This window comes from Zootermopsis nevadensis, unplaced genomic scaffold, assembly GCF_977971745.1.
Source record: "Zootermopsis nevadensis isolate Lab colony 2312 unplaced genomic scaffold, Znev_1.0 Znev_ptg000021l, whole genome shotgun sequence".
NCBI classification, from domain to species: domain Eukaryota; kingdom Metazoa; phylum Arthropoda; class Insecta; order Blattodea; family Termopsidae; genus Zootermopsis; species Zootermopsis nevadensis.
The window spans coordinates 12,859,757-12,880,587 of NW_028259153.1; the positions used below are offsets into that span (position 1 = coordinate 12,859,757).

At 35.2% G+C, this 20,831-nt stretch overlaps 2 protein-coding genes and 1 long non-coding RNA gene across 15 annotated transcripts in view; 2 read left to right on the forward strand and 1 right to left on the reverse strand.

Annotated features, from left to right (window-relative positions):
- Positions 1–17,608, forward strand: part of LOC110841541 (Obscurin) — a 122,179-nt gene extending 104,571 nt beyond the window's left edge. For 8 of the 9 annotated variants that reach the window (XM_087352862.1, XM_087352857.1, XM_087352858.1 and 5 more), the window contains 21 exons: positions 65–302; positions 880–1,162; positions 2,038–2,194; positions 2,761–2,899; positions 3,598–3,703; positions 4,704–4,956; positions 5,101–5,214; positions 5,957–6,184; positions 6,886–7,018; positions 8,427–8,621; positions 9,692–9,801; positions 10,312–10,467; positions 11,447–11,592; positions 11,909–12,073; positions 12,306–12,489; positions 12,584–12,759; positions 13,518–13,630; positions 13,923–14,103; positions 14,942–15,167; positions 16,636–16,741; positions 17,119–17,608. In XM_087352862.1, coding sequence (XP_087208988.1) covers positions 65–302; positions 880–1,162; positions 2,038–2,194; positions 2,761–2,899; positions 3,598–3,703; positions 4,704–4,956; positions 5,101–5,214; positions 5,957–6,184; positions 6,886–7,018; positions 8,427–8,621; positions 9,692–9,801; positions 10,312–10,467; positions 11,447–11,592; positions 11,909–12,073; positions 12,306–12,489; positions 12,584–12,759; positions 13,518–13,630; positions 13,923–14,103; positions 14,942–15,167; positions 16,636–16,741; positions 17,119–17,253 — 3,544 coding nt within the window. In that variant the 3' untranslated portion in view covers positions 17,254–17,608. Of the gene's footprint in view, positions 1–48; positions 303–879; positions 1,163–2,037; positions 2,195–2,760; positions 2,900–3,597; positions 3,704–4,703; positions 4,957–5,100; positions 5,215–5,956; positions 6,185–6,885; positions 7,019–8,426; positions 8,622–9,691; positions 9,802–10,311; positions 10,468–11,446; positions 11,593–11,908; positions 12,074–12,305; positions 12,490–12,583; positions 12,760–13,517; positions 13,631–13,922; positions 14,104–14,941; positions 15,168–16,635; positions 16,742–17,118 lie in introns of those variants that run through there. The other variant, XM_087352861.1, reaches the window with a different exon arrangement.
- A 151-nt stretch (positions 17,609–17,759) lies between these two features.
- On the reverse strand, positions 17,760–19,091 carry LOC147873186 (uncharacterized). The gene is made up of 2 exons (XR_015536188.1): positions 18,848–19,091; positions 17,760–18,510 (listed from the first exon to the last, which is right to left on the reverse strand). It is a non-coding gene; the product is annotated as an uncharacterized LOC147873186 (long non-coding RNA).
- Positions 19,092–19,175: 84 nt separating this feature from the next.
- CngB (Cyclic nucleotide-gated ion channel subunit B) overlaps positions 19,176–20,831 on the forward strand; it is a 150,267-nt gene continuing 148,611 nt past the window's right edge. For 4 of the 5 annotated variants that reach the window (XM_087352886.1, XM_022087254.2, XM_022087264.2 and 1 more), the window contains exon 1: positions 20,082–20,205. The gene's annotated coding sequence lies outside the window, so the exon portion shown is untranslated. Of the gene's footprint in view, positions 19,308–20,081; positions 20,206–20,831 lie in introns of those variants that run through there. The other variant, XM_087352887.1, reaches the window with a different exon arrangement.

Below are 20,831 nucleotides of genomic sequence, written 5' to 3' on the forward strand. Positions count from 1 at the left end.
ATGAGTTCTTCAATAATCTGATATTATTTTCACTGAATTATGGTGTAGGTTCTATCTGTTTAAGGATGCTGGATCGTGATGTAGGAGAATATGAGGCAGTGGCAACTAATGAGCATGGTGAAGCTCGGCAGAGAGCTAAGTTGGAAATTGCTGAATATCCGGAATTCATTAAGAGGCCAGAAGAGACTATTATATTGACAAGACGGTCTGGACGTATTGATGCCAGAGTGATTGGTGTGCCATATCCAGAGATCAAATGGTACAAGGACTGGCAGCCTATTGCATCTTCTAGCCGAATCAAGGTTATTAGAGACAGAGATATGTGTGACGCTTTTCCAAGTTCAAAATTTATAAGACTACAGCTACATCTTACATCTCATCATTAAAGTTATCTCCATTGCAATGTGGAGCCTAGGCCTCTTACATCCAAATATTCTTCTAAGCACTCTGTTCTGATACACCCTTAATTTGAGTTCTTTAATTAATGTGGTAGTAAACTGTGTTTTCATCAACATTAATTATATTTCTTCGCATGTACTAATACTCCTAGGACGTACTCATTTTATAACTTACAAATTTTCTTTATTTTATGGGTTTATACTATTGTGTTAACCAGAATGTACCATTGGAACTTATATGAGCCAGTTAAATCCTTTTAACATCTTAAAGGCCTATTTCTGTAGACCATTTTTTGTATCTCCCATCTGTGCCTGGTCTTTCAAATGTTCTTTGTCCTTGAGTTTCGCTAACCAAAATTTAGTTTACCTTGTTTTTCTCATGTATACTATATATCAGTGCAGTAAAATTTATAAATAGGTATGTCTTTATTGCATTGTAGCATGTTTTAAGCTTAGCAACATATGTCTTTCTTAAAAACAGATCCAGTTTATAGAGCCAGACACATGCATCTTGGTGATTAATGATGCTATAACCAAGGACGAGGGCCTGTACAGCCTGAGTGCCCGCAACATAGCAGGAACAGTGTCTGCCAGCGTGATGGTGCATATAGAGGAGAGTGAACAAGAATATGGTTACCTGACGTACAGCAGGGGGCGCAACATCAAGCCTAAGACCAAGCCATTTGAGGAATGCTATGACATCGGTGATGAGCTGGGCAGAGGTACCCAGGGGGTGACGTATCATGCTGTGGAGAGGCTGACAGGTAAAACAGTTTTGACAGTTACGGCCACTGTCACTGTCACTGTAATAATTTTCAGAATTAGACATAGTTTGCCTTGCACAGAATCTTAGACTAGTAATATCTGAATCTTCTGAAATTGTCCCCAATTTAAGATTTGGATTTGTCAAGTGTTACCACCATTACTAGCACTATATTGGCCAGTTTATTAAGGGCAGTCTTTTCTAATTTTATTGTATTATAATTTTCTCAATTCTCAAATGTGGTACATTAGATAATGGAACATTTTTATACATACTATCTGTATGTGTAATTTCTGTGGAATAAATCTGCAGGATATCCTAAATGTAATGTGAATGCAAGATGAACAGTATCAGCAGATAAAAAATATTTTTTTTTAAAACAATGGTTTCCATGAAATTTCTAATAAGTTTTGGGCTAGCTTAGATAAGACATATATAAAAATCTGATATGTTCTTTTTTATGATATAACTGTAGGAATTACAACTTTCTTGCTCCCTGATGGCTTAGTGACAATTTTGTCTGTGGAAATGCTACTATATTGAATTCCAACAATCAACAAATATGTTAATTAGCTTAAAAAATATGTCATTACTAAACATTTCAAGACCCTTCATTAAATTACACAGGTTTCATTTCCATGACAGAAGTGCTTGTGGCCTCCTCATATTGGCATTGTTCATGACAGGGAATTACCAAGTAAAATGGTGGTGCAACTTTCAGTGTGAAGATGTTTGTACCAATGTCCATGGAAATTAGTAGGTTTAAAATTTGTTATTGGACATATGTACACACAGCATAAACTAATTAATCTGATTATATTAGCAAAAAGTTATTCATATTTGCATATTTTTTGTTTGTTGTGTTGTACATTTCAGGTCGTAACTATGCTGCAAAGATCATGCATGGAAAATCTGATCTGCGCCCATTCATGAACAATGAATTGGAATACCTGAATTTGCTGAATCACCCCAAGATCATACGCCTGCAGGATGCATATGAGACCAATCGCACACTCACCCTTATTACAGAACTGTATCCTTTGGTGATTTAAGATTTCTCAGTTATATAGTTGTACTATGTACCTCAATTTGAAGTTATAAGGAAACTTTAATTTTAAGAAATTACAATTTTCTTTGTCAAATACTCTTATCTACCTGTAGCTCAATACTAAAAGCTATACTTACAGTAACTTTTTAATGAGATAGCATTCTTCAGCATAGTCTATAGTGGTGATTATAGAATATGGTGAAAATGTGAAACATGGGCTCGTGTACATACTGAAGAGTTCACAAATAACTAGTGCATTGCTCCTTCACTGGCTGACTTTGTAATAGATTTGACAAAAGTGTTACTTACATACAGATAATTCAATAATTGGAGGTTTTTTGTTGCTAAATGCATAATGATTTCAATCGGTTTACATTTTCAGGTGGTCTTTACACTTTAGCACAAGTGAACAGTATCTTATGGGCCTGTCCATATGTATGTCACATCTTTTATCATTCTTACAATAGTGGCCTCAAATCACATTGTTGCAACAATGACCTCAGATACCTTGGATTACAGTTGTTTTCCTTAACCATGACTTTCAACAACAGGGCAGGTGGAGGTGAACTGCTGGATAACTTGACAAAACAGATGTACATAAGTGAGACAGATATTGCTGGTTATATTCGTCAGGTGCTGTGGGGACTGGAGCACATGCACATCCAAAATATTGCACACCTTGGTCTGACAGTAAGTAATGATATTTAGATTATTCCACAATGGCCTGTGTTTGGTTTTCATGTCAGGGTTGTTTGAATGAATGTGTACAGTAATAACTTAAACAAAGACATATTAAGCACTGCAATGATTAACTAAAATTCATTTTTGGAGGAAGTAGAAGAAATTGTAAGGTCCTCATATTATCTGTGAAAGGGAAATGTTACTTCTGTCTTAGTAAGGGACAGGTATTTGTCCACGTCACTGAAATTTCTGTGTTTTAATATAAGAAAGAATCCAGTGTTCCAGTTCTCTGTGGTTATTTAAGAGGCCCTTTCTCTCTCCTTAATCTCATAATCACATGTCAGTTTTACATGATGCGTGTTTCTGTTAAAGGAGAGGGTAATGTGAAATGTATAGTTTCTCCATTGCCTGTATACACACCCTTATGGAACATTGGCCACTGAGATAAAGCTTCATGCATTTTAATCATTCTTGTGTGGTAATAGGGAATTTAAACCCACGTACTTTGGGCTGCCTGCTGGACTTAACTCAGATTAACAGTTTAGCAGTAGTGTGAACCATGCTCAAGATGCAATGCATTGCTGATAAAGGTTATGGGTGAAGTAGAAAATGTAAGTGGATATTTCATCTAGATTATTCACAAGGTTTAAGGGCCCATGGTATTATAAAAATGAAATTATTAAATATAATTTAATATATATTTGCAGATTGGAGACCTGCTCATTTCCCATCCTGGTGGTGATGACCTGAAGATATGTGACTTTGGGTTAGCAAGAAGGATAGCATTTGGCAAACTTGCTGCATTAGACTATGGTAAAATATTTCTACAGATTATCCCACTTTGAGAAAATAAAATCAGATTATATATCTCAGGTTATAATTAACCTTAAACTGCTGCATAGAAATATATATATATATATATATATATATATATATATATATATATATATATATATATACACATTTTAAATTTGAGATATAGATATACTTGAAAGGTTAAAAGTGTTTTGTTGACTTGTACACAAAATACAGATAACAATGTCTGAATACACTTCTTTTAGTTTACATATAACAGATTAAGATGCTAAAGCATCAAACTGTGGAGATTGTAGTGGGAGGTTTTGCATTAATATGTTACCAGACAAAACCTTATTTTTTTTTAATGTAAAGTTTTGGATTGAGGATCTAATTGCACCCATGTTTTATGCAATCGCTGAGAAAATATTAAAAATTTATTGTTCTTGTATGAGGATATTTAATGTCTTGACTTGTTTAAGTTACGTAATTAGATTAGAATATTTTGAATTGGGATACAAATCTGGCACACAGCCACAGAGTGTACATTTGTATTGAAATACAGTACTTTCCAATTCTTGAAAGCTTTGCACTTCCTGTCTGTATTTAATTGCTTTCTCACACTCATTTTACAAGGACAGTATTCAAATTTATTATGAATAAAATAGTTCCATTACTTTATATATTTTATTTTAAGATAAATAAATGAAAGGCCAAAGTAAATTGCATCTAGCCTGTAAGCTGTAATGTGCCCATATCTGCTTTAGTGGGTAAATGGACTGTACGTTATCCCTACCAACTCCCTCTGCAGTCTTGGCCTGAGCAATGAGGTACTGTTTCCATCAGACATGCCATCAACATTTAAGATTTATGAATCTATTTACGAATTATTATTTATGTGCTGTTTGTTGTTCATGTTATTTGGCAACACAGTACTGAAACAACAATGTGCATATATTTCAGTAAACACTGTTTTAGTTTTGTGACTTTCCGTGATGAATTTGTTGTTATATTACAGGTATGCCAGAGTTTGTGGCTCCAGAAATCGTTAATGGGGATGGCGTGGGCCTGGGGGCAGACTTGTGGTCTGTTGGCATTATCACGTACCTTCTGTTGTCTGGTCATTCTCCCTTTAGAGGAGCCAATGATCGGGAGACATTGACCCGCATCAAGGAGGGGAAGTATGAGTTTAAGGATGAGTGGTTCTCTGGCATCTCTGCTGAAGCAAAAGACTTTATCCAGCGTTTGCTGGTATACAGTGCAGATGACAGGTCAGTAGATTATCTTGTACTATAAATATTGCTACCATAACTGGTGATACATATGTGTGGGACGCTTGGGTCAGAATTTGAATATTAAAAGTTATCTGTAGCTATAAAAGGAGTTCCAGCCATTGTCCACCATTTTATTTGCAGGATGGATGTGAAAATTGCACTGAAACATCCCTGGCTGCAAGTAGCAGACAAGATTCCAGTGGACCAATACAAGATCAGCACAGAGCATCTCAAGAATTACTGCAATCACTACCGGTAGTTAAAATTTCTATCCTGTTCTATTTTTGCTTATATATAAGCTTTAATCTTGTTAGTACTTGGATGTGAACTGTTTGACATTGCAGCAGATAATAGATTGACAAACTGTGCTTATAATAACAAATTTTACTGTAACTTTACCTTCATCTTTATTATTTGAGAACCTTTGTTGGAGATCTCCAATTACAGTTTTTGTTGCAGGAATGATATAGCAGTTATCTTCAGCCAATATGAATAGTACTGATAAACATATTTTAAATAATTTTTATGTTTTACAGTGGTACTAGCCTATATTCACATAAGATGTTACACGTACATCTGAAATTGTTCCTGTCATCCTTTCTAAAGTATACACATTTCAACAGTATGTGTCTTAGCTTACATTACTTTACTGGATTTAATTATGTGTTTCATATGAGTTTTTTATGGATTGACCATTGTCAAATGTTGTAATTTAATAGGTAGTGCTTTTGTATGCAACAATTGCTTTAGGTAATTTTTGTGAAAGTAAACAGTGGAACTTTAAGTGATACATCTACACTTACCCTTATGCTATTGTCTGTTTTATTCTATGACATAACTTCTGATTACAAGAAATAAAGGACTATTTGCATGTGAAAATCAGAAGAACTTTGTATGGGATAGATTAAAGTGAAGGTGGAATTTCAATCTTGAATTGCCTTGGAATTCACTGTACTACTACCTGAGTAGCTATGTTAGTACTTGTGTGCATTTTCAGGGATTGGTATCACAATGCATCTTGCCGAACGTGGTTTAGAAGGCGACCTCTAAGTGGTGCTTTCACCCATCCTTCTAAAATGGTGTACCCACCAGGACACATATACACACCAGAACCAACACCTGAACCCACATCCAAGGAGCCGAAAGAGCCTCGAACATATGAGGCTCAACTGCCTCCTAGGCCACCCCTTGACTATGAAATTGGCAGTGTAAAATCAGAGAGCCAGTAAGCGAAAAGAAAGTTGAAGACGTTAGAGGAATAATGGGCTAACCTACAGACTTTGAAAACAATCTCACTGTAGAGGTGGGCTAAGCCACTTTTGACATATTATCTTTAAATTTATATCTTTCAAAATGTTACAACGTAGAATTAAAGAAACTGTTTAACCTTTTCTCCTTTATTTCATTTTAATAAAATGTGAGTTAGCTCACTGTTGCTCCCAGGTCTTCATTTATAAAACTTTTTATGGTAATTTGAAAATCTGATTATAGCACAATGAGTACAAAAAACAGAGAAGATAATGAGAACTAAAAGGTTCTTTAGGATTTAAATCTTTTTACTCCTTTGCAGTCTTCTCCAGCAACCAGGTCCAAGAGAGGATCCAAACGTAATTGTTAGGGACACTTCCTAATCATTATTATGTTTTATGCATATGTAATACATTCTTTAAAACTGATGCATAATTGATATTTAAAATGGATGGCTGGGTTTTTAATGTTCCTAGTGGATGGTGTGAGATCAAACATGGAATCCTTTGAATTATAGTCCAGCATTTCATGATAAATGCTTTAAAAGAATTGTCTGTACTTTCATTGACATTTTTAGATTTAAAGAAAGTGTTTGGATTTTATAATGAATAATAATGCAACTTTTGAAAGAAAGAAGAGATATTTTTAGTTGCATGAGATAATTGTTGTTTCTTTCAGCTATCAGTATGGGCCTGACACATACCTACTGCAGCTGCGTGATGTCGATTTTCCAGTGAGACTACGGGAGTACATGAAAGTGGCAGCCAATAGAGGTCCAGTTGTCGGAGTCCATGAAAACTATGATTGGAGAGTGCGTATCATTAAAATCTGTGACCCTTAGTATTATTTTGTTATAGAAATCTCATGACCATGATGTTTATTATTTGTAATCTTGACAGAATACTCAGTTTTTTGTCTTGAACTCAGGCTTTTGTGTGGCCATTTGGAGTGCCTCAAATTTGTTCTATCTGTTCTCCATATGAAGTGGATATTTAATACAGTTTTTGCTGAAGTAGTTGAGAATGAATAATATGATCCAAAAGTACGTTTTGTCTTCAGTTTCATTAAAAAATCTTAGTTTAATCATAATCCATAAGTGCAAAAAGGAAGTCTCACATTTTGTGTGGCGTTTAAAGTGGACATCCAAATTGTACAATATTTACCAGATATTTATGGACTACCAGCATTGTCATATTTATTTTATGTGAAGTATTTCTATTGATTTCTTTTTTCACAATATAAATCATTCTTCTGTTACACCTTTCACACTTTTTTTAGTCATCATAGTTTGCAGATTGAAATTTTTGTAATGAATAATAATAATGATGATGATAAAACAACAACAGTAGCAAAGATGATGACAATGGTGATGATAATAATAATAATAATAGCAGCAGCAGTAGCAGGAACAACAACAACAATCCTTACATTCACTCTAAGATTCAAAATATGGAAGTAAAATTGACTAATGCTATCATCTACAATCTGTTTGTGTCTAAAGATGCCATTGCTACCATTTTCCAGCTAATGAACAAAATCTTGATGAATTATCGGTAATGAAGTGTTGAAAGTATATCAAGAAGAAACAAAAATAAATTACAATGCTACCTACAGTTTGGTACAATTTGAAAAACTAAGGTTTATCTTGCAACATCTTGGGAACATTTATGGGAAAATTTGTTTTTAATATAAGCATGAACTTCTGAATTTTGTCGATAGATGTCCTATACTTTCAGGAAATGATTATAGCATAAATATAAGATTCACAAGTCTGTGAATCTTGAATTTACATTAATGTGAGTTCTGCTGCATTATTACTAGTGTCGCACTGAAAGGCTTAAGACAAAGATGAATGAGTGTTCAAAAAGAAAAGTGAAACAAACAGAAAGTTTGACTTCATTAAGAAATTTATGAAAGATTAGAGGCACCAGAATCATTTCGCATGAAGGGAAATGTGCCTGGATTGGTCATTCTAATGTATACTAGTAGATGTTTTTCAAAGGTCAAAAGAGGCTTAATGATTGCATATGTGGAGTACAAAGAATGGACATAAGAATGGATGTCTGCTTATGAATGGAAATCTGGCATTCATATTTGTATGTGCATGTAAATACAAAGATTTTCATTAAGGTTTTGTCCAGTCTGCATATGAATGAACATTTCTGTATATTTATAAATGCATATGTGTGTGTACTAATGTGTTGAACAATTCCTTGCAGACACCAGTCATTCGTGAAAGACGTCGCTTTACAGATGTCATGGATGAGGAAATTGATGATGAAAGAAGGGAGCGTATCAACCAGTATGGTTCCAGTGATGTATATTCCCTTAGAAGGCTAAGACGAGAATTGGGGACAAGACTGGATGGCCATGCTGAGGCTGAGGCTATGATAGAATACAAACGAGAAGGACAGGTATGAATTATTGATCTCACTGATTCTTGGTATGCAGGTCATCTATTAGTGACTGACTTACATCCCTCCTGCTGCCAATACCGTGAATGATTAAATGTAACTTTGAGATTATGCAATGGTAGAACTATGAAAGACATTATAAATTAATGTTGTGATTGTTGTAGTTAAATGTTGGAATAACTAAACTTGTAGCTGGGGATATAAAATTTGTCATGGTGAGATGTTGGAAATGTAATAAAATGTGGCAAAAATACATCCAGTTTCATGTTTATAAGTCATTTAATTGTATGAGAATGTTTACAAATGTTCTATAAATTTGTGATCTAGCCAAGCATTATGTTGTGGTAGTTCATGTAATTTTTTACTGACATGTCAGGTTCAGGATATAGCCCAAATCATGGCAGCTTTGATGAAATTTATGAGTTAGACTGAGAATTACATGTGAAAAGACCATGAAAAGAAACAAGATATTTGGAATAAAATAACCATTAAATAAATGTTAACCAAAATTATAAACACAAGCAAATTAATTTGCTGTATTCACAGATTGTAGAGAGACAGATTTCCCAAATTTATGACAGTCCTAAGGCAATAAGGAACCAAAGAAACTTTCATAGTGGCTATTTGACTACTACTGAGGGTGATAGGTTAACAAGTGGTCCAACTCCTTGATGATGATGATGATGCTCATGCTGCCATTACAAGCATTGTGCCTAAATGAGAGATATAATTAAAATCATCAATGTCTAAATGCTTGTTTGAATGCACTGATGCAAAGTGTTGTGATTCCACATTTAATCAAATGGTCAGCTAGCCTCCTGCCATGCAGTTATACAATGAATTTAGTGCATCTCACATTTCCGAGCTCTTGCATGCTGATGTAGCAAGATTTCTTTTCATTATTATGTGTGAGTATTGAGATTTTTCTCTGGTATTACCTACATTTCATGTTGGACAAATTCACAAAATGTGTATGTCATATATAATACTGCTGTAAAAAATTAAGAATTAACACTTAATATTTGTGATAATATTAGATAATAAACATTCAAATGTTTTTATATTTTCAGCCTCCGTTTTTCCGAGAGAAACCACAGATTCTGCCTATAGTTGATGATCAACCAGCAGAGTTGGTCTGCTATGCAGTTGGAGATCCCAAGCCAACTGTCCAGTGGTTTAAGTAAGATAACTCATCAAATAAGTTTCCTCTTACATGACACCTAAAAGTTTATCACTCTTACCACAAGAATCCACCACTGAGTGAGTCCAAACAGATCATAGCTTCACACTTTAATTTGCTGTTAGGAACAAATGTAATATTATCTTCCCATCAATGCCTAGATCTCCCATGTGGTGTCTTGCCTTGAATTTCGTTTTAGTAGAATGGTGAATCCTTTTTCTTTTTACCCCATGTTCAATCTGTGTCTTGCCAAATTAATTTTATATTTAGCCACCCTTACAACATTTGATGAATAATACAAATTATGACTCTTCCACTTATATTCTCCTGTCCCTTGTTACTATCTCTTGTAGGTCAAAATATTCAGCTCAGTTCTTTGTTCCTGAACACTTTAGTCTCTGTTCTTCTCACAGAGTGATAGATCATGTCAGTTGTAAGTTACTTCCACTATTTCAGTAATACAACCTAGTAGTCAAAGAACTCAGAGCTTTATTGTTTTATTCCTCTCAGGAATGACCTAGTCATCACAGAGAGTCATCGAGTCAAGATCCTAGAGGATGCTGAAGGTCGTTCTATCCTGAGGTTTGACCCTGCCTCAAATGTGGATGTTGGTATATACAAGGTTGTTGCTCGCAACAAAGTAGGCCAGACCCAGGCTCGTACAAGGTGAGGAGATGTGCTATTTGTTAAAGTTCATGATGACCACTTTCTTTCATGTTCTAAATTTTGAAGATTTTTTTCTGACTTTCATATCTTCTGATGCAAGCTAATAATGTGAATTCTGTGGCTTGGTAAGATGACCTGGGCTATTGTCTTTAAAATTATTATGCTTCAGTACAGATAGTTTAATAATTTTTCCACTAAATATATTGCATATAGAAAACCCAGACATGATAATGAAGCTATGATTCTCTGATGAAGAAAGAATTGCAGGATAAAAAAATATGTGATGTGAACAGCAATCTTTTCAACTGGTTGTCATACAAGTAAAATATTATGGCAGAATGAAATATCGATGGTATTAGTTATCTGGAAATATGATTAACCTACTATGAGTAAGGGATTTGATATGAGCTCAGAATTGTGGAATTTAATACTACATATATATATATACAGGAGCAAACATGTTGGTAGATTTCAGAAAAAAGATTCAATACATGTTACACCTACTGATCTATTACAGAATGGGAAAAGTGAGTTATTTTCTGATCTGTCTCTGTTAGTAAGCTAAAGTGACCAGCACAAGCTTTGGATGCTTCTGCTGTCATGTGCCCTTGTAAGCCAGTCAAGTTCAGAGAGCTGGTTTATAAAACATTGTTACTTAAGCATGAAGCAGGCTCCATTTGTCTCTCTCTCTCTCTCTCTCTCTCTCTCTCTCTCTCTCTCTCTCTCTCTCTCTCTCTCTGTGTGCGACCAGTCTTTATTTGTGTTGGTCACTTTAGCAACATGTATGAGTGTTCTGCTAATTGTGGTTTTTAAATTCCTTTTAGTGTCGACCTACTCCTCTTCTTCATTCTACAATTTAACATCCTATCTTTTCCTCTGAGATTTTCAACAGTGGTTGTGATCTCATTTCTGTAATTTTAATTTTTAGACAATAACTAAACTTACATTTCCTTTACCCTATTTAATTTATATGTTGCAGATTGGTTCTGGCAAGTGTCCCCTCAGCTCCAGACTCACCAGAGGCTGCTGAGATATCAGACACTGAGGTTCTACTAAGATGGAAACAACCAAAAGATGATGGCAATTCTGCAGTTCTTTGCTACAATTTGCAGTACAAGGAAGCTGGTCAGTGTGAGACAGTGATTGTATAATTGTTAATGGTGAGACAGTAGGAATGTGAGAGGAGGGTCTTGGTGTTGGTATTTGTTGGATGCTAGGGAGAAAAGTCATTAGAAACCTCAGACATTTCAATTTGATGCATCCTGAATTTGAGCCACATTTCTGAGTTAATCTGCTTGATAATGGAAATGGAGTCACATCATGATTCTTGCTCATGTCTTGCAGTCTGACACTGCATACAAGATAACCCTGGCTCGTTAGTTTTTAGGACTACATTCTTGATAACATTATCATGAGTATCTTTCTTGTAACTCTGTTACAGATAATGTGGAATGGTTGGATGTTGCTAACAATATTGACCATGAGTTCTATGTTGTCCGTAACTTGCGTTCAAATGTCACTCATCAGTTTCGGTTAGCTGCAAGGAATCGCATTGGCTGGAGTGAGAAGGGCATTCCAACTCCACTTGTTAGGACCAAAGAAGCAGGTATTAATAATATACTATTTATCATTTCTCTTTTTGTACTTTCCCTATCCACTACTTCCTTACCCTGACTCTTTTGTATGTTACCAATGAATATAACTGAACTAAAATTTTGTTGAAATGAAATTATTTTAATTTCTCTTATGTAGGAATGTGACTAATATCAGAATGCCGAATATTATATTTACATTGAAATTGCAATGCCAGGAGTTGCTATTAATGCTTTATAATTTAGGTGCTCCAAAGGTGCAGGTTACAAGAGCCATGAAGCACCTTCAGGAGATCACTGAGTCTGGTCAAGAGATTACTCTAGATGAACCAGTCGTTCACTTGGATTATTCAGCAGAGAAAACACCGATTGAGTGGAGTAGTGAGGGGGCTCTTGGTGAAAAATACAGCTTTATCTCAGAGCTTGCTCGGTAAATCATCACTTCTCATTGTCACTGGAGACTGAAAATTATTTTCTGAAATTAAAACTTTCATTGGCTCTTACTGACATTTATTTAATTACAGTGGCCATTTCTCAGCAGTTGTAAAGGGCATTGAGAAAGCCTCAGATAAAGTTATTGTGGCCAAACTGTTGGAACTGAGACCTGAGACTGAAGCTAAGGTCACAAGAGAATTTGAGGCTCTTAGGTCCTTCAGGCATGAAAGAGTAGCAGCCTTACTTGCAGCATATAAACCAGCAGGTAGGAGAAAATGTAGCACAACTTATGTTCTTGCACTAAACTCTCATTTCTGCATTTTAGAATAGTTTCAGAATTGTTGTTATCCATAATAATGTTTCACAGATTAGTAACTAATTTAATTTATATTTATCCAGGCCAGGATCATTTAGCTTGTTATCTCCTTTCCGAAGCTTAAGGTGTATGTATTCCTTGTAGTGTTTGGATGTTTAAAAACAAAATAGTGATAAGAATAGTTGGCCCCAGGAGATGTAAAGTAATAGAGGCAATTAATTATATAATGAAGAGTGTCATAAATGTTACTATTCACCTAGTTTTATTAGGATGATTAAACAGAGGAAGATAAGCTGGATAGAACATATATAGTGCTTGGGGGAAACAATAAATACATTAATATTTTGGTTGGAACACTTTAATGACGTAGACTACCTGAAAGACCTACATGAAAACAGGATTATAAGCATAAAATAGATTATGGTACAGGATCCAATGGCAGACTTTGTGAACATGGTACTGAAACTTTGGGTTGCAAAATGGAATTTTAAATCATCGGGTACTAACAGCTCATGAAAGACTATACAATAGTCAGGTGGCTAAGATGACAGTGATATCTGTTGTACATAAGTATTGACAACCACCTCTGTCATCCATCTTGGCTATTTTACGTAGTTGTTATTCCTCTTGACTGTAATATATCTGTCAGCACTTGTAGGTATTTGTTGGTTACAGAATTTGGCTGACATGATTTAATTTGTATCCAGGATCAACAATTGCTATCTTGGTGCAGGAAAAGCTGCAGGGTGCTGACATCCTTACATACTTTTCCAGCAGACATGAGTATACAGAACAAATGGTGGCCACTGTTATTACGCAGGTGATTTATGAACTTGCATTAGATGAAAGTAACTCACTTTTCAGAATGTGCACTGTGGTAGAATTAGTGCAGTTTGTTCTGTTTTTGTGTTCTGCAGTGGAAAACTGCAAAACAATCTTGTTGCCTGAATACTGGTATCAACATATAACACATAAAGCTACTTCTTAGCTGAAATACTGAAGTTAGTTTTTCATGGTCAGAGTGCTTTCTTTTTACCATTATATGTTGAGATTCATGAAACATGAATCTATTTAATTTTTAAAGAAAACTAATCACCAATCATGTTACACAGATTCTTGACGGGCTCCAGTACTTGCATTGGCGAGGCTACTGCCATCTGAACCTCCAGCCTGATAACATTGTGATGGCATCAGTGCGCAGTGTGCAGGTGAAACTGGTAGACTTTGGCTCTGCCCAGCATGTCAGTAAACTGGGTACTGTTGTTGAAAAAGTAGGGGACTCAGAATATTCAGGTTAGTTTATTAATTAGTACAGCTTTCTGTAATTTTCATGTTTAAAGTCATGCAAGTTTATGCATAGCATTTTCCCAAACTTGAATTGTTGAAAGTGACTTCAGGATGTCTGCAAACATAAGTGCACTTGTTGTCCTTTTATTACCACTCTTGTCAGTTCCTTCTTTACCTGAATTTGATAAATTAGAATGTGAGTATGAAAATTCTATTTCGTTATTCCCATTTGTGTGACTTTTGGCCAGTTTGTTTTCTTTTATTTTACATCAGTGGTCAAACTAAAGTATGAACTGAAATTTTTAACTTACAAAGTGCTTTGGGGTATAAGGTGACTGAAATGGAAAGAAAACAGAATATGTTTTAATGTTAAAATTGTTTTTTAAATGTTATTACTTCTGCCTCCTAACTTGTAGCTCAAGAGATAACCTGTGAGTCAAACTTGTTGACCACGTCTAGGCAGTCTCACTATTTGGACATTTAACCTTGTCATATGGGAACAGGTGATTTAAAACCATGTTTTGGGATTGCCAACCTGACCTTAGCTCAGGGTTGGAGGTTTAGCTGTATGCTAGTGCAAAACACAGATAGTGGGATCATGTGTAAGCTGCATTATATGGATGATGGAGGTTAAGTATCTTTTCAAAGCCAGGCAGCTTAAAGGAGTGCTCAAACAGTTGGTAAGCTGTTTGAATAATTTGAAAGATCTGGGTTTATACCCAGAATACTGCTTTCTAGATATGCTGGCATGATTAAAATTGTATTAGTAATTTGAGAGGAATTCTCAGGAAGGCAGACACAGATCATTCTGTTTGCATCACACATTGCTGGTGTTGTGTTGCAGCTCCAGAAGTGTTGAAGAATGAGCCAGCTTTTCCACAGACTGATATCTGGAGTGTTGGTGTTGTAATGTATATCCTGCTGTCAGGAGTATCACCTTTCAGAGGGACTGACAGTGAAGAGACACGCCAAAATGTAACATTTGTGCGCTACAGGTTTGAATATCTCTTCAAAGAGCTGACACAGGAAGCTACACGATTCCTTATATTGGTGTTTAAGAGAGCACCAGGGTATGTAGCCCCTTACAGTTTTCTTTCCCATAACATTAAATAATATTAAAAGTAAGGACCATTTATCAAGAGCCTTAATGGGCCCATTAACAGCTGCAGTGCCATGGAGACATTGTCTCCTCCTTTTGAAACATTAACAGTATCAGGATTCTTGTATTATAAAAAAGAAACCTGGAAAAATGTATAGTGTTATTTGCCACACTAGTTCATTACAGAAGTCTATGTGCAGTTTGAATGAAAGAAAAATTCAGAGACCCAAAATCTTTTGGACTGTGTTATGTGGGAAATTCTAGTCTGTTTAAGTACACTCTATTGGAATCTTTGATTTCTTCTTTATATGTATAATGTTTACTGTATATGATGAACTCTCTCATGGTACAGTTTGGATAGACTACAAGAAAGTAATATTTGTTTGTTGTTGGGTGTATGTGGAATGTCAAACCTTGTAAAACTTGAAAACAGTATTATAAGTATGTTGAAAGTAGTTTATCAGGAATTGTGGAAATTAAAATTATGGTGGTGATAGATGAATAACAACCTGGAGTCATCACTATGACTGCTGAAACATCTGGCTATGTTTATATTTAAGTACTGACAGACGTAACTCACCTGCAGCTGGACAGCAAAGACATTTGTTGTGCCTGAACAGTCAATTTTGCTCTCATCAAGCAAACTGCTTCTTTGAAATTGAAGGAGAAATGTGAAATTTATTATAGCTAATCATATTTTAATTAAAATTTTCTCAAAGTAATTATATTTCATAGTGTACAAATTAATTATCATAAAAACAGAAAGAGGCATAGTATTAGTATATCAATTCAAACTTAGACCATCAAAAATTTTAATTGTAATTCATGTTCCTATATACCCCTACTTGACCCTTTTTGTGTGTCTGTGTGCTAAGTGGAAGCAGATGGAAATATAAATTGCCTGTATAATTGGAATTTTAGATTGTTTAAAGTTTGAATTAAGATACTGTGGTATGGAGCTACACAGAATAAAGGAACATATGGCATAATAATATTTTACAAAACATTTGTTGCTATCATGTTTATTGTACCATTTTTGGATATATTCTTGGGATTTAGAAAGCAAAGAGTTGTACAGTGATGTGTGGTATTCAAAAAAGAAAGAAGCTATCTGAAAATAGTTTCACAAGTAAATATTGACACATCATTACTACTAAGAACTGTGACTCAGTAGACTCTGTGTTTGGTTTGAAAAATAGACATTTTTATAAAGTTCCAGTAATTATGTTTTAATGATTATTGTCACTGACACTGTCTTTGATGGTTTTGTAGTAACTGCCTGATATCTGTTGGTAAAAACAAAATATTCTAATGATTTGGCTAACACTTTGAGTCATTCGTTGTACTGAAAGCACCGAAGGAAATATTTCAGTCACAGAAGTATTTCATATTTTCTTGTTATTTTCTGCTTTTGATTCATCTTTTGTTCACATCTATAGGAAGCGGCCTACAGCTGAAGAATGTCATGAGCATCGGTGGTTGCTACCAACAGAATTTGTGATCAAGAAGAGAGAACGTGCCATATTTCTAGGAAACAGGCTCAAGGTAAGCGACATGATGCATAATAACAGGGGAAATTTTCAGGTAGTGAGCATGGAATTTCTCTACATTACATCATCTGGAAAGTATGAGAATTATATATGAGATTAAGAGCTCTGTGATGCTGAAACATGTATTCTATTAAAATATTAAAAATTTTAGTTTTTTAAATTCATTGTCATAAAAACAAAAGAAAGTATTGTTTTCTTAATTAGGAATGTGGACCTGAAATTTCAAGGAGTTTGATGCATTGTTGTCATTTTTCTGTAGAAGATGCTAGGATATGCAGAGAATGTAAGTTTTGGTTGAAATAGGAAAGAGTTACAAAAATAATGATAGTTCCATTTAATCTTGGCAAATGTATGTCTTTCTTTTGCAAACAGGACTTCTCAGAAGAATACCATTTACGCCGGGCACAAGAAGCCACAAAATCTGAATCGCTCACAGGTGCCTTTGGGGTCCCAAAAACTCTGGTGCGATCTAGCAGCATTCAGGAAGAGCTGTTTACAACGTTTTAATCGCATTGGAGCGACAATGTATGGCTAGATTGAATCTATGAAGTCACTCTCAATGTCAGCTACTACCAGTAAAACTTGAGAGAAAAAATTATTTGCATCTTACCTGCCTAAGGAAGTTCATTTAGCAACAACATATTTTTATTAAATTAACATTAGTAGAATGTTTAGTTATATAAATTGGTACTCTCTTTGAACCTTTACAGTGCTAATTTTTTTAAAATAATCCATCAACAACGTTATATAATTTTTCACACAGTAGTTTATAATTTTATTCCAAAATGAAGTCACTGTTTGTGAATGAAAATTTCATTCATTCAATGGCCTGGGATTTGTTCTCGTGATTTCACCCCCCCTCCCCCCCAAAAAAAAGGTTGAAAGAAGAACAGCTTGGGATCCTATTCTTATTTCCATATTTATTGCATTATTTTTGTTTGTTATCTGGGATGCAAATATGTTGCAAAAGGCTGTAAAGAAATTGCATCTGAAATAAGTGTTAAAACAGAACCTCTGGCAACCATTATGTTAACTGTGGAACCTTGTAGGATCCATGCTAATGCAAAAATAAATGCTGTTATGAACGAGTTAACAAACTGGTGGTCTGTAATTAATATGCTACATGTCTGCAGGAGGTCTAGGATTTTAAGCTGATTTGTCCTTCCATGCCAGGTTCTTCGTTCAACCATAATTCTAATTGTTTTCCCTCATAGATGCCCCCATCCTAGAAATGGACTTTATTCAACCCTTTTTGAAGCAGGAGGCACCAGGAAAGCTGATGAGACTGTAACTGGAAGCATCGGTGATAACAGTATCAACAATAAAGACCATAATGGCTTCTCTGGGTGTCTTATTTCCCTCGTGAGTTTAGTTTTATTGTCATGTATTAACATAAGTTAATGATGTGCAATAACAGATAACCCTCAGTTCTGTATGTGCTCTTCTGATTGGAATGAATGAAAACTAAACGAACGAAACTGACATCGATTATTGTATAATATTGCAAAAATATAAAAAATAAATATGATTTTAAACAAACTTCCAGTTTCACATACTGATTCAGCTTCTTCAAGATGTAAGCAACAGAAGTCTATAAATATCTAAGTGGTACGTGCATTTTGGAAGAACACACTCTGATTCTTAATCAGTCAACCTGCCATTCATGCGTGAGTGGGTGATGTGGTCTTCTGGTGTTCACTTCTCCCTTCTTGCCCCTCTTTGTATCTTAATACTCATTGTTGCCTTTCTGGTGTCTGGTAAGTACTGAAAATAGTTTTAACTTCCGATTACTTTGTGTTAGATGTGAATGTGCATGTTGGTATTATGATTGTGTGTAATCTGTGCAGGTAGTGGAAAAGGATGAATCACTTGAAGGCTGATGGAAGGGAAAGGCAAGGAAGAAAGAGGTTATGCATTCCTTCACCTAACACACAACGCTGGTATTTCATTTGACAATTTATACAGGGGTCATTTATTGAAGCAGTAGGTACTGAAGATGTTTTGAATAAAATTACAATGTACGTATTTACTAATTTTACTTTGAAACAAGTAAAACTAGCGACATTCTACATAATATCCATTTATTTATTTATATTCTCACCATTCCAAATATCGTATATCTCGGTTATAATTAAGATAGAAAAAATTCCCTTCTCTGATGGTCTTTGAATGAGTGTACTTGCGATATGTAAATGTCTTCCAACTCATTGCACATCTACATCGGGAGTCCGTAATTATACTTTGATTTCTATAGCCTACAAAAGATTCTCAAGAAGCGAGACTCAAATGTAAATATAAAACAAGATTTAAACGTGGTACATTTCTTGTTTGATAAAATGTTCGATTTTCTTTTGTTCTATAGTAACTTCGTCGCACAACACGGAGGCGGTAAATAGTAAAGAAACTTACGTAGTGACAGTCTTTTTGTTAACTATAGCTAGACCAGAATTAAAATACGACCAAATAAACGTGAAGTGTGTGTTTCGCTGGAAAGAAGAAATTCTTGAGTTACAATGACATTAAGAGGAAGTTACTTGTCACGTCACTGCCTCTAGATCGAGGTACGTATGATGCATATTCATTACACAAATTACTATAACCCGAGTTATCGAGGCAAAGTGATATGTTGTGGCTCAGTCAGCCCCTTAGGTGGTGTTATTTATTACGTAACAATCAAGTTTTTAGATAGTATCTCAGTGTTATATGGTGTGACAGTTTGAGTGCAGAGGACCAGTCGTCTATCGCCTGTTCGATATGTTTCAAATCGTGCGTGTTCTCTCGTTCTCTGCCTGCCAATGTTCCCGAAATACCTGCTCGCCTGTGTTGAGATTAGCTATGCCAGGAGCTTTATGTTGAAACCATTGGGAGGTACCGTTTCCAAAATGATTTTATCTTGAAGCACGCCATTAGTTGATTAATAACGCAAAACCAGTGTAGCTAATGTTTATTCTTTTCTTTCTAATCTGATTAATATGTTTATTATGCGTACATTTTTATAGAGGCTTCAGATGTAATAATTTTCGTGAATTTCAAGTAGGTCATAGATGTTTACTCAGAAGTTACTGTGATTAGGCACAAACAGATATAATGCTGTACAATAATTTATTTCCTTTAGAAAGAAAGTCTCAACTTACGCAGCAGCCCTGAGGATGAGAGCAGAGAATGTTGTCGAAACGTTGGCAGAAGATATGGTTTATTCACTGTTCAGCCACTTGACTCGGCTTGTAACCCAAGAGTCTTTCATGAAAAGTCTGAGCTGATATCATAAAACTTGCTGTCCTCTGTCTGAATGGCAGAAATCGTTTGGGGGTGGCGGAAGAGGGTGGGAGTCATAGTTACTTCGTCTCGTAGTGGCAGTTGAAGGTTGAGAACAGAGTGGGCACGTGCAAACCAAATAATGTGAGGAGGTGAGTCAAATCAGTGAAGTCAACGGAGGAGGATTTACGACTCGAAGAATAGGTAAGCCTAAGCTTTGCTCATTGATTTTCCAGTTCTGATGTTGAGACAGTAAATTTAAACTTCATTGTCTCTGTTGTCCTCATCTGTGCCTAGGTCTGTTAGATGATACCTACCTATTTAGGTTTCCAAACAGAAGCTTATATCTAGGGCATTATGCCAGAAGGTCGTATAGACATAGTTATTTACAGAATATTAAATTGTAACGTGTATTTAGTTCGGCAAATGTGCGTTATTATTGTTTTACGCCAAATTGTAATTGTCTGTATCTTTTGTGTAGAGCAGTCCTTCTGGCGTAACATGCGCTGTTATTAGACCGAATATTTCTCCCCCACTACCCATTGTGTCTAAGTGAATCACGCATAATCGTCTTTCGCTCTCACCGAGGAGAGAGATACTCGGACATTCCCTTGCGAGAGTGAAGTTAAAACACAATTTTTAAAACTTGTGTTTCTCATTTCTATTTAATGTTGATAATCTTTTTGAAAATTAATAGGTTTAAACATTTTCAGATAACTTCCGTACGGGTTTATGACGTGTTGTTCTGTAAATGAGATTTTCTATTTGACTATCATTCCGTGACTGTTCAGATCCATTAAATAAAGTAACTAATATAACCCTAATAGTGT